The sequence below is a fragment of the Eumetopias jubatus genome, unplaced genomic scaffold (assembly GCF_037043125.1).
Source record: "Eumetopias jubatus isolate StellerSeaLion01/CBP00866 unplaced genomic scaffold, mEumJub1_p1.0 scaffold_1, whole genome shotgun sequence".
Classification (NCBI taxonomy): Eukaryota; Metazoa; Chordata; class Mammalia; order Carnivora; family Otariidae; genus Eumetopias; species Eumetopias jubatus.
The window spans coordinates 7,551,151-7,564,785 of record NW_028274807.1 but is presented as its reverse complement, the minus strand read 5'-3'; the positions used below and the strand labels follow the sequence as shown (position 1 = coordinate 7,564,785).

General features: G+C 49.3%; 1 protein-coding gene across 1 annotated transcript; it reads right to left on the bottom strand.

The window, feature by feature from the left end:
• Positions 1-9,676: 9,676 nt before the first annotated feature.
• On the bottom strand, positions 9,677-11,242 carry LOC148164963 (uncharacterized). Its single transcript, XM_088021347.1, has 2 exons — positions 10,413-11,242; positions 9,677-10,370 (listed from the first exon to the last, which is right to left on the bottom strand). The coding sequence occupies exons 1-2, from the start codon at positions 11,228-11,230 to the stop codon at positions 9,677-9,679; spliced, it is 1,512 nt and encodes a 503-aa protein (XP_087877473.1). The 5' UTR covers positions 11,231-11,242.
• Positions 11,243-13,635: the final 2,393 nt, after the last annotated feature.

Below are 13,635 nucleotides of genomic sequence, written 5' to 3'. Positions count from 1 at the left end.
ATAGCCAGAAAATCTGTGGACAGCCTAAATGTTAATCATTAGGTGAGTGGGTTAACAAAATGTGATCTACCTGTACAATGGAATACAATAAAAATTAATGATCTACTGATGACGACAACAATATAGATGGATCTCAAAGACATTATGATGAGCAAAAGAAGCCAAATAAAGAGAATACATACTGTTTTATTTCATATAAAATTCTAAAATATCCCAAATAATCTATAGTAACATAAAGATAATCAGATACTGCCTGGGGTCAAAGGTGGAGAAAGAAACATAAAGCAAAAGGGCATGAGAAAACTCTTGGGGGTGATGGAAATGTTCAGAATTTTTGTTGTGTTGATGGCTCATAGTCTTTATGGCTCAGAACTAAGTCTTAGAGGTTTGCTGTGTGACATAGTACCTATAATTAACAATACACTATTCTGAAATTTATAATATGTTATGAGGATAGATCTCATATTAAGTGCTCTCACAAAAAATCTCCATAAAATAGGACATAAGGAAATTTTTCGAAATAATGGATATGTTTAAAACTTTGGCTGTGGTGATGGTATCGTGTGTGTGCACATGTTCAAACTCATGAAGATGTATGCATTAAATGTGTGCTGTTTTGTATGTCAATTATATCTCAATAAGCTAAATACACACACACACGCGCGCGCACGCGCGCACACACACACATGGCACACACACACACACACACACACACACCCCCACCAGGACAATTTAAATGAATGAAGTTATTATATCTTAATTTTGCCACAATAAATAAGATTAAAGAATTAGTGTGCATGTTAACTGCTAGGGAGCTAGTTGAAATGAAAATCCTGATTCACTAGACTTGGGGTGGGTCCTGAGATTTTCCATTTGTAACAAGCTCCCAGGTGATACTGACGCTGGTAGTCCAATTCTACACTTAAGAGAGCCTGAGACTATATGACTAAATCTAGATGAGATACTGCCAAGGAGCATTTTATAAATCCTTTTCCCATGTGTGATTAGCATCATCTATTCCATTCTTATAGAGCTCTGACATGTCCCACAACTTCTCCTATATAATCTCATCAATCTGTGAGACTCTAATAGCAATAATAATCATATTTGGCATTAATTAGGCACATACTAAGTGTTGGATACTGTTCTCACAGTTGTACAGGAATTTACTCATTTAATCCTCAGTGCAAAGCAGGTACTATTCTCATCCCTTAACAACTAATGTCAAGACCAAAGCACAGAAGAGTTTAAAGTACTTGCTCAAGATCACCCAGCTGATACCCAGAGGAGGCAGACTCAGCCCCAGGCATTGCTCACGTAATCATTGTGTTTTATGGCTTCTCCTCAAAAGAATTATCATCTTCCAAGTGTGGCAGGTTCTGGCCTGAAAGTCAGAGTGGCTGATCCGTGCCAAGAATCTTCCCACTTTGCCATTCCTTATGGAGCCTTTACTATTTCACCATCAAATATTTATCGAGCACTTGCCATACGTCAGGCTTTATCCACAAAATGGTGGTGATCTTGGCATGTTACCCTGAAAGTATGGCATCCGTTGGCAGTTTGCTCTTTGAGCAGTTTGCTGAGAATTCCCACTGGCATTCCTTACCCCTCTTCCATTCTCCTAGTTTTGGTGTTGTGTCAGAGCAGAATCAGCACCACGCTTTTCCCTAGTGTCTCCTCGGACCAGAGTCCAGGTTGTGGGAGAGCCATGATAGGAGCTTCTGGGGACTTGGGCTGCCCTTTTGATCCCTACTAGCAAGGGAAAGGAGTGTTGATCAGATAGCCCTTCTGTAAGGGAGACTGTTAGGTGAGATAGAAGGCAGGGAAAACTCTGGATTTTCTTCCTAGAGGCCAATCAAATATTTCCAACCAGTCAGTTTCTAGGGAAAGAGCTGACACCCTGGGCTCATCATCCATCCTCCAAGAAGTCCCCTGATTGTAAATTCTTAAAACTTCCTGTTTTCCTATTGTCTCAATATAACCACAAATATGCTGTGAGTACCTCACCCAAGAGACCAGGTGTACCAGGGTGATAAGGCTGTCCACTGCCACAAGTTCCCTTCCTTGTCCTCCCTGACTATGACCTACTGACATTCAAATACAGCAGTAAAACCCCCTCATGCCTTTTGCTGGTGTACTCCATCTGACCCCACTAAAGGCATTAATCCATGGGTGTCATTCCCTCTGAGCTCCCCACCTGCCTGGTTGAGCCCACTCCCTGGGGGTTCTGCCCATGTGGCCCCTGCATGCTGGGCCATGCCACGCCTCCCTCCTCCAGGACCTGCAAATATAATCAATCCTTTTTACTTGCATATACCTCTCTGTTGTATTATTTTGTGTCCACCCAGATCAGTCACCAAAGAAACCCATTTTAAGTAACATAACAATTCCTTATAATACATGGTTCTTCTCCTGCCTGGACTGAGGGTAAGAGAGTCCAAGTTCCCAGGGTGAGCCTCTAGCAGCAAAGCCTGTAGAAGTTGGGAACTGGGGGCGGTGTCCAAGGACATCTGAGTGAAGCATTGACAGTGTCCAGTACAGCACAGCAGCCTTTCAGGGCAGCTGGAAGGAGGCATTTCCTGAAGGGCAAGGTTGTTGTTGATATGTACAGATTAGCAAGGAAGACAGAACGAAACTGGAGTAACAAGGGCTCTAACGGTAGATCTTCCCGGAGGCAGGGACCTCATCTGTTGACCTCTCCAAGCCCTCACATTTCTATGAGTCTACCTCAGAGAGTTTTGAGTCTGTTAGGACTTTGTGGGTTCCACAAAGTGGCATATCAGCCACCAAAGAAGCCAGTCCAAGGGGACATTGGCCAGGCCCACTTCCCAGCTGAGAACATGGCTTAAAAACAGCCTAGGCAGCTTCCTGGTAGTCCTGTCGCTCTTACGGAACAGTATTTTGGTGAGCTGAGTGTAAATGTATGAAAAACACATGGATTTAATTTCCCTTGAAATTAGGGATGGGTGAGCCCAGCCACAGTTTGGAATTACTGAATGTCTCAAACTATTTTGTTCAAGTGCTTTTGGTTCAGAAAAACCAACACCATGGTTCTGTAAAGCATGTTTCTCCTCATTTATATGAGCCTTCATGTATTTTAAAGAAATTTGATCTGCATATTTCAGCTTCTTTATACTCCACTTATCAATATGTTTAATAAAATTTCTTGGAAGTCTGAGAAATACTTTATAACTTTTATTTTCAAACATCTAACTTAGGTAAAGGAAAAAATGCGGGAAGTTTGGGGGAAATTATATGCCAGAAAAATGTGGGTTGGGGTTAAAGTTCACACTTTTAGGTAGTTCTAGGGCCCAGAATTACATACCCATTAGATGCACAGTCATAATGTGTGAAAGGAATATATTCAAAAACCTTTTGGACAGTTCAGGGAAACATGGGTAAGTTCAATAAGGACAAGCTTGGAAGAGACTGGAAAGTGTGGTGTCAGATCACTCCAGGTTCCCTCATCTCTAGCTGTCAGGCTGTATATCCCTAACAATAAGACATGTAAGAAAAGAGTTGCTTGTGGACTGCTTAGGAGTGGATGCATGACCAGGGATGGTGGGAGAAATGTGTTACAGGCAGTGGGTGTAGAGGTGGATGAGTGCACGGGGAATGCCAGCATCATTTTTGTTTCAGAGATGTGGCTCCAACCAAAGACTCACAAGTCCTAAAGATCTGTTTTCATCTAAAGCTCAACTTGAGGTTCCAAGAGACCAAGTAAAACACAAAGGGGAGAGAGGCAGTTGTCTCCCCTTTCATGGAACAGTCTGTTTACCTTCTAGTGGAAACATAGTACTCACTAAGCCCTAATGGACCTACTTCTGTTCATAGTGGCATGGGCAGATCGTGCAGTGCTGGATGCTGACCAGTAGGAGAAAGGAAGGAATTGACAGACTCCTTGGGTATCTGATAAAGTTTGTCTCAAGTGCCTGGGGAATTCTCAGAAAAACAATTTGTGGTGGGGACTTTATACAGGAAAAAATAAAATTACTGACAAAATCCAAAGAATAAGATAATAAGATTTATTATGCTTAATATGTCCCCCATTTTATTTTTCTCTTTTTTTTTATTATGTTATGTTAATCCCCATACATTACATCATTAGTTTTTGATGTAGTGTTCCATGGTTCATTGTTTGTGCATAACACCCAGTGCTCCACGCAGAACATGCCCTCTTTAATACCCATCACCAGGCTAACCCATCCCCCCACCGACCTCCCCTCTAGAACCCTCACTTTGATTTTCAGAGTCCATCACCTCTCATGGTTCATCTCCCCTCCGATTTCCCCCCTTCATTCTTTCCCTCCTGCTATCTTCTTCTTTTTTTTTAAACATATAATGTATTATTTGTTTCAGAGGTACAGATCTGTGATTCAACAGTCTTGCACACTTCACAGCACTCACCATAGCACATACCCTCCCCAATGTCTATCACCCAGCCACCCCCTCCCTCCCACCCCCCACCACTCCAGCAACCCTCAGTTTGTTTCCTGAGATGAAGAATTCCTCATATCAGTGAGGTCATAGGATACAAGTCTTTCTCTGATTGACTTATTTCGCTCAGCATAATACCCTCCAGTTCCATCCATGTCATTGTAAATGGCAAGACCTCCTTCCTTTTGATGGCTGCATAATATTCCACTGTATGTGTGTTGTGTGTGTGTGTGTGTGTGTGTGTGTATATATATATATTTATATCACATCTTCTTTATCCATTCATCTGTCGATAGGATCCCGTGAATCTGATTCTGAGTTCACACCCCAAGGAACTGAAAGTCTGGACTCAAACAGATACCTGCACACCACTGTTCCAGGGCTTCCCAGAAACGGGAAGGGGCAAACAACCAAAATGTCTGTCGATGCACACGTGGGTGAAAGAAAAGTGGCTCTAGCCCCACACGGAATCTTATTGTGGCTTAAAAAAGAATGCCATCCTGACATTCTGACCCCTGCTACGGCGTGGATGACCCCTCAAGTCATCACACTCAGCACAACTGGCCAGGCCCAAAGGACGGACCCTGTGTGATCCCACTTAAATGAGGTGTCTGGAGCAGTCAGGCTCTTAGACACAGAAAGGAGGAGAGAGGGTGCCAGGGGCGGGGGGCAGCAGGGAGAGGAGAGTGTGTGTTTCCTGGGGGCAGAGGTTCAGTCTGGGAGGACGAAACAGTTCTGGCGGTGGATGGTGGGGGTGGTTGCACAACAACGGGAATGTGCTTCATGCCACTGAATTTTGCACTTAAAAACAGGTAGGGGCGCCTGGCTGGCCCCGTCGGTTAAGCCTCCAACTCTTGGCTTCGGCTCACGTCATGATCTCCGTGTCCTGGGATCCAGCCCGAGCTGGGCTCCATGCTCAGTGGGGAGTCTGCTTCTCTGCTTCTGTCTCCCTCTCCCTCTGCCCCTCCCCTTACTCCCGCTCGCATGCGCTCACTCTCTAAAATAAATAAATGAATCTTTAAAAAAATAGGTAAAATGGTAAATTATATATGTGTATTTTATAATAATAAAAAAATTTAAGGTATGCCAAGAAGACTCCGTAATCAAGATAAATATTTGCATGCAATATTATTTTTAAGAATGAAAATTTATGCAGAAAACCCATGATGAGCACAATGGCAACATTTTACACAAAGAGGACTTGCATTTCTGGTTCTCCCTGCTGTGCCCGGGCTCCACAGCGGTGCGCCTGGCACCAAGTTACCCTCTTGGAGAACAACACAAGTGTGATTTCTCCCTTGGGCGCAAGCCTGCATGGCCAGAATGATTTATTCTGGTTTCACATGCAAGTAAATGAGGCTCCTTGGACGAAAGTCATATGGCCCCAGTCAATCCTGTGCCTTTGGCCTCTGCGAAGCTGCCTCCTCGTGCACACCGCTCTGGGCTCAGGGTGCGAGGAGCCGCGATCGATCGGACTCCTCCTGAGAAAGAAGCCTGAGGTCAGAGCCCGAGCTGGAGATTTCCATCCTGGAAGTCTTTCTTGGGAATTCTATAAGAACTGGGTGAATGTGTGGCTTCATCTATTTGTTTGTTTCCATTGTTCTATCCGTGATGCGATTCTTCCGGCTCTGTAATCTGGTCTAACAAACCCTAATTAGTAAAGTTTCCCTAACAGTGCTGACTCCCTGGCTCCCGGGAACCCGAACCGGAGAGGGACCTTGGCACGGGGTCTTTGTCCTCCCGGGAAGGGCCTGGGGCACCAGCTGCGTCTTCCTCAAGGTCAACGCCTTCAGGCTGGGACCTTGTCTGTCGTGTTCTTAGCGGTACCCAAATCGGCCTGGTGCCTGGCACACACAGAAGGCCCTTCATAAATCATTCCCGAGTGAGCAAATGAGTGAATGAAAGATAAAAGTCTAACAAGCATATCACCCTTTACGAAGTACACACAGTTTTTTTGGCAGCTGTCCCTGAAACTTGTACCTGCGGGAATTGTCAAGGAGAATTTGCTGCTTGAAATGAGAAAGCGTATAGATTTTATGAGGCTTCAAAAACCGTATTAAATATCTGTATTTCTACTCTTCAGTTGAGGTGGACAACAGTAAAATACATATTCTTTAAGCCCAAAAGAGGTGAAAATATACCTTGTTACCAAATTCTTAGAAGCAGTGTTTGCATTTGCTGTGTCCGTAAGTGCACAGTCCATTGAGTTATCAGAAACCTGCTCAGGGGACAAATGAGGGTGTGTGTGTGTGTGTGTGTGGTATGAAGGCGTTGAGGCATCTTCAAGCTGAAGAGTTTCCTTCTTTGCAGAGCTGTTGCTGTGTCTGGGCAAAGTGGTTCCTCCATGGCTGGCCTCCCCAAGAGGCATCTCAAGTCTATGGTTCATTGGGTTCCTCTGAAATGGGCATTGTTCCAGGGACAAGATTGCCCGTGAAGACAGGAGCCCTGGACAGGGTAAGTGGGAACAGTACAGGTGCACAGGGTGTGCATCTCTTCTGCCTCCTGCCCCCACCCTCCCAGCGTTGAGTTTCTGGGCTCCAGAAACCTAACTGCACAAACTTGCCTTGCTCACCAGACTAGGCTGTTTTGTGCCCCGGGGCTTTCCCTGTGATGGGCCTTTTGCCAGAAATGCCCTTGCCCCCCGACTGCCCCCACTCCGATCCCATCATCATGTAAGGATCCTGGCTACTCCCCATCTGTTCCCAGCATAGACGGCACATGGGGGCCGAGCAGGGTCTCAGCTCCAGGACCTGAGGAATCCAAATCTTCTGTGACAAGGTCTTCAAGTGATTCATATGCACTTTCGATCTTTCTCTTTTTCTCTTTTTTAAAATTTCTCTTTTGAAATTTGTCGTGGTTCCCACGGGTAGCCTCGTTGGCTCCATCAGGTAGGACGTGCGCCCCCTTGGAAATCCTCCCCTGCACTCCAGCCCCTCCCGAAGCTGCCCCCGGGGTCCCTGTTGTGGGAGCAGCTGGGAGGTGAGACCACCTGCTCAGGAGGGCCATCGGGGACGGTGGAAACCAGGCGGGAGCCCAGATGGACAGGCCTGCTCCACGCCGCACCCCTCAGAAAGCGGGCTCCCCACTGCGTGCAGTGGGTCCATGCCTTGCTGAGTCTCCTCAGGGCCCCACGCAGAGATTTTTCTAAGGGTTCCTTGAGGACGCCCAGACAACACACAGCGATCTTACAGAAGGTGGGAGTCTTCCTTCCTGCCTCTCCTCTGACCCCCCAACTGCCCAAACACAGCCCCGATCTGTCCTCCCCCTCCATCTCCATGACGACCACCCCAGTGCCAGCCCCCAGTGCCCCCTGCAGACCCTGTGAGCCCCCTCCCAGGACCCAGCCCCCTCTCCCCCTCCGCTCGTTCCCTTGTCCCCAAAGCCACGCAGATCTGTGCAGAACACACATCACACCCGTGCCCAGCCACCACCCCTGTCTCCAGGTCTACACCTGCCCCGGTGTCTCTACCCTGCACGAAGGAGAGCTCTGGGCAGGGCCCCTGCTGCCTGCCCCCTTCCCTGTCACCTGTGCCCTGTTTCCCCAGCCCCGGCAGCACAGCCCTGCCTCGGCCTTTATACTCCTGTGCTCCCTGCCTGGAACATTCTGCCCCCCTGCCCTCCCAGCCTACCTCCCGTGACCTTCATCTCATCCGGAACGACCCTCTGGGTGTGGCCCCTGACCCCGGTAGCCGTCACCCTATTCGAATTCTCCGCTGAGCAGATTGCTATTCCTTGTCCCCTTGCTCTGGATTCCCTGGCCTTGCCCCTCGCTAGGACGGAAGCCCTGGGGGTCCTCGGGCCTCGCCCCTCGCAGCAGGACAGCGCCAGAGACATCGTAGGAGCTGCAGAGATTCTCACTACATATGTGGGTGCGAATGCAGGCAGTAACACACACAGGCACACTTTGGGTCAAATAGAGTTGTGTGTGTGGGTCCGTCTCCAAATTGCTCCTGGACCCTTTTCTGCCTGCCCTGTGCCCGAGGCGGACTCTCCTGTCTGCTCTCCAGGCCCTCTGGGGGCTGCCCTGCACCAGCAGTCCATGGGGGCCTGGAGGGCAGAGGGCGGCATTTTGCCCCATTCCCGGGACTGCCCCCCACTGGGCTCAGCAGATGCCACCTCCCTGGCCTCCCTGCAGGCCCAGGGGTGGGACCGCCTCCCCCTGTGGATGGAGGCTGGGAGCCCCCTCCTTGGTCCTGCCCTTCTCCCTGCCGCAGCTGGGGACTGTCCCCTGGCCTCCTCCTCCGCCGCACCCCGTGTGGGAGAAGCGCTCCTGCCTGAGATCTTCCCTGGTCCATCGGGACACTCTGCTCTCTGTGCAGAACATCAAGGAGACTGTCCTCTCTTTACACATTGCACACACACGTTTTTTTCCTTTCAGTAATTTATTTATCTACAAGCAATTAATGAAATTGTCAATTCTAGTTTTACATCTTCAGGTACTCACAAAGCAACTACAATAGTCTGGATTCTGCATCCTGGGGTGCGCGCGTGTGCCCGCGCCCATGTGCATGGGAGTGTATGCTTGTCATCGGGAGAAAACTTTGTATTTTGACTGCTTAAAATTCATAAATGTTAAACAATAAATAGTATCTTAAACAAAACATAAAGATTAAGAAAAAACATCACAGAACAAGGAGGAATGGTTGCAGATTCTTAAGCTTTGCTATCTATAAATTTAAGATTAAACTAATCCCATGAATTTAGGACTAAAATAAGATTTAAGGACTAAAATATGAGTGGAGGGCTAAAATTTGAATTTAGGACTAAAATTTATATTTAGGACTAAAATCTGACTTCAGGACTAAAGTATGAGTAGGACTAAAATTTGTTTTAGGACTACACTAACTATTTTATACAGTTTGAGTGGGATGTTTAAGTTTTTTTCTCTCTCTCTTTTTTCTCTCTCTCTTTTTAAGGCAATCACATTTTATTCACATAAATCTCTGCGGAACTGTAACCCTAATCCTAGAGCGCGGAAAAGGTCTTATTGAATGTCTATATCCATGTCCACGATAGAGGATGTCTTCGGGCCCAGTGGCATTAATTTAAATCCGAACACCATACCTAGAGCCTAGAGTTCTAAGGCGTCCGGCGGGAAGCTGTGTAGTCACGACAATGTGAACGAAGCTCTATGTGCACAGTCCGCGATGGGGTCACACGGCTCTCCCGCGGAGAGTCACTGTGGCGTCAGTTCCGAAATAGTAGCCGTTTCACCGGAGAGAGAGCCGTCAGACCTTCTTCACAGGGCTCTGTGCAGATGCTGGGCCGGGCTGTGGCGGCTCAGAGCCCAGCTGCCCTGAGCCCAGTCAGCCCTGCAGGCGACCCCGGGGCCTGGGGCTCTCACGGTGGGCCTTCCCTCCCCCCTGGGGGCCCGATGACCCCAGGGACCCCCCGGCATTTCCCGGCCTGCGGGGGCTGTGGACGGAGCAGCCGGACCCGGAGGGTCCCTCGGGACGGGCCGGCAGCTGGACTCCGCACCGGCTAGCATCCGCCTCAAGCGATCATTCTCTTTCCTTAGCTCATGGAACTCTCTCTCTCTGGACGCAGCTTCCATCCAGCTTTTTGTGGCTCTGTCCTGATGGAAGAGGACCACCTTGCGATAGTAGGAGTTGGTTCTCTCCAGCTCCTTGCCCAGGTCTTGGGCCATCTTCTTGTAGAGGTTGCGCATCTGGCACGTGAAGTTCATTTCTCTGTACACGCCGGCCAGTTTCTTCTTCACTTCCAAGCACTGAGCTTCCGCCTGAAACACTTTTCTGTGAAGTTGCAGGATGTATGGGTCCTGTTCATCCAGGGGGTTCTGAAGTTTCAGCCTCAGCTGCTGAATCGCCCTGTCCAGCTGGGAAGTTTCCTTCTGCAAAGACGCCTCCTGGGTTTGCAGGCTGTGGATTTGTCGTGTCAGCCCCGTGGTCTCTCGCCTTTCTGCCCGCAGTTGTCTGGCTCCGTCTTGCTGTTCCCCTTCGGGACTCGGAGGGGACCCGGGGCAGCCAGCACCCTCAGGGACCCCCTTCAGATCCACGGGTGCCCGATGGGCGGGCCCATCGCCATTCCCTGCTCCCCTCTTTGGCTGGACTCCCCAGGTCCCGACACCGGCGTGATCTGCAGGCAGGTCAGGCGGGGGGACGGCCTGCCGCCCGGGTCCGGCCCTCCACGGGGACTGGCTGGCTTGATCTTTCGGGACCGGCTCCATGCGTGCCTTCGACGGCTCCAGCCTTTCTTCTCCCTCCTTCTCCTGCTCTTTCTGCCTCCATCTCGAAATTTCTTGGTTGAGCAGTTCTGGTCCTTCTGGAAAAGGGGTGTTTTCACGCCCATCCTTCGTTCTTTTCCTCAGAAGTTGCTCTCCATCCTTCTCTGATGTTCGGAGGATGGGTTTTTCCCCGGTGACCTGGGGAAGGTCGAGAGGCTGGCTCTTCGGTACCTTCTTCAGAAAGTTGACAGTGTCCCAAAGCACCAACCTGCTCAGGTGTGTGCTCATTGCTGACAAGCACAGGGCTTTTCTCGGGGGAGGACTGGCCACCACCCCGGGTGGCCTGAGGGCGGCCTCGGCTTGTGTGGTTGGGCCACTCTCCTCACGGCCTGCTCCACACACTTCGTGGCGGGCAGAGCCCCTGTGCCCCAAAGCCTTTGCGCTTCTTCGGGTGAGTCGTCTCTTCACTAGGAAAACCAGCAGCACAGTCCATACCAGCACCGCCCAGGACAACACGGGGAGACTTCCAGAAATCACCAGCAGCGCCTCCCACAGGTGCTCCAACACCAGCTGGCAAAGGGATCCGGAGGCCGACGGGGGGCCCTCCATGGCTGCGTCGGGCTCCACAGCTCTGCCTCCGAGGGCCAGTGTCCTATGGCCGCAACTGACCACCCAGAACCCTGTGGAGAGTTCCAGCTGTGAGGTCAACCGGTGCCCGGCAACCAGGGCAGAGTAGGTGGGCCGGGGGAGGGGCGGCCCCCCGGGGGAGGCCAGCCAGGTTCCAGAAAACAGTTCTCCCTGACTTTGCTGTGAAGTAGAAAGTTGTCTCAATCACACAAGCCCTGGGGGAGGTGGGAAGGGCTGATGCCAGCCCTGAGCTCAGCCACTCTGGGCCCACCTGGCCCTGCAGCAAACCTGGGGGGTTTGGCTGGGTCACGTCCGTCTGTGCACAGAAGAGAATCAGGGCAGTGTGTTCAGGCCTCCTTCCCGGGCGAGGCCCGTTCTCCTGAAGTTTCCCTGGGCTGCAGGGACTCTGGTCCTGTCTGCAAAGGCCCCAGGTGCTCCCTCCCTGAGGCTCCCTCCCTCCTCTGTGTGGTCACTGTGGGCTGGCAGGTCACTGTGGGTCTGAGACCGAGGGTGTCCCCAAAGCTATTACCTAAGAGAGCAGGATTCCAGTGCTAACAACTCAGGAGCAATCAACCGGAACCGGCCGGGCCTGACACCTCCGTGGACTCTTTGGAACCAGCCTGTCCGTGTTCAATGCACGTGTTCCTGCAACGGGGTGACTCTGGTACAGGCGACGCAGTGACCCGGGCTGTTTCCCTCAGGGGGCCCTCCATCTACAGCCCATGCCTCCGAAAGCCCAGGGCAACGTTCCCATTCCAGGGAGTCATCTTCAGAAGTGGGTCTCTGGGGAGGGAACAGTTTGACTTTATTTCTGTTTGCCACCTTTTATTTCTTTAAACTGCAGGTGGTTCTCCCCTTATCTCTCTGAGAGAGCCTGGCTCTGAGCCTCCTTATCCATTCCCTGGGATTCGGCCGCTGGAGGTCTCTCCCCAGCCCCTTCCTCTGTGAGGGAAAAGAGAGCACCCAGCGAGGCCCATCTGGCGTCCTGAGGATCCAGACTTAGGCTGCAGGGATGGAGAGAATAGATGCTCTGATGAGGCTTATTCGTGAGGGAGGAGGTGGCCCATGGTCTGAAGTGATAGTTGCCTCCTTTTGATTTTTAATTAGACTTTATTTTTCCCCCTTTAAATTTTTTTATTGTTATGTTAATCCCCATACATTACATCATTAGTTTTTGATGTAGTGTTCCATGGTTCATTGTTTGTGCATAACACCCAGTGCTCCACGCAGAACGTGCCCTCTTTAATACCCATCACCAGGCTAACCCATCCCCCCACCCCCCTCCCCTCTAGAACCCTCAGTTTGTTTCTCAGAGTCCATCGTCTCTCCTGGTTCATCTCCCCCTCCGACTGCCCCCTTCATTTTTCCCTCCCTGCTATCTTCTTCTTCTTCTTTTTTTTAACATATAATGTATTATTTGTTTCAGAGGTACAGATCTGTGACTCAACAGTCTTGCACACTTCACAGCACTCACCGTAGCACACACCCTCCCCAATGTCTATCACCCAGCCACCCCATCCCTCCCACCCCCCACCACTCCAGCAACCCTCAGTTTGTTTCCTGAGATTAAGAATTCCTCATATCAGTGAGGTCATAGGATACATGTCTTTCTCTGATTGACTTACTTCACTCAGCATAACACCCTCCAGTTCCATCTACATCGTTGCAAATGGCAAGATCTCATTCGTTTTGATGGCTGCATAATATTCCATTGTGTGTGTGTGTGTGTGTGTGTGTGTGTGTACATATATATATATATATCACATCTTCTTTATCCATTCATCTGTCAACAGTATGTCCCCCATTTTAATCCTCATGCTGTGTACAAAGAGCATACTTCAGATTACACACCTCTTTAAAACCAGCTTTGAAATTAGAAGACCCTAACGGCCATGTGGCAGTGGCAATAGCAGTCATCAATATTCTTAACTTCCCAACATTTCATAGTCTCCTTTGTAGCTGGATTGAGGACATGTGATTGGCTCTAGCCAATAGTGTACGAGTCTGAATGATGTGTGTCCTTTTCTGACCAAGGCAGTTAATTCTTCCATTCCTTCCTTTCCTTCGCTCAGTGATCTAGGACTGCAGGTGGCTGTGCCGATGGCTTAGCTATGTTGGACTTCTTGCAAAGGAGAACTAAACCTTTAGTCTGATAAGTCACTGGAATCTGTGGGTGGGGGAAGCTTGTTATAGTAGCTGCTAACAAGTAGACTAACACAAACTGTAAACTTTGAGCTTCTGACTTAAGATGTCATTATGATGCCCTGACATTAAAAAAACTAATGATTTTATGCTTAGATTCTTAGAAGTTTTGAAAATGTAATCGTGCCTTGTATTAGTTATCTGTTGTTGCATAACAAATTACCTTGAAAGGTGGTGGTTTATAG

Excerpts from the sequence above, each read along its gene's own strand:
- LOC148164963 (XM_088021347.1), bottom strand. The coding sequence starts at position 11,230 with ATGGAGGGCCCCCCGTCGGCCTCCGGATCCCTTTGCCAGCTGGTGTTG. Across the intron at positions 10,371-10,412 it reads GAGGGTGCTGGCTGCCCCGG|ACAACTGCGGGCAGAAAGGC; the intron begins GTCCCCTCCGAG and ends AGACGGAGCCAG.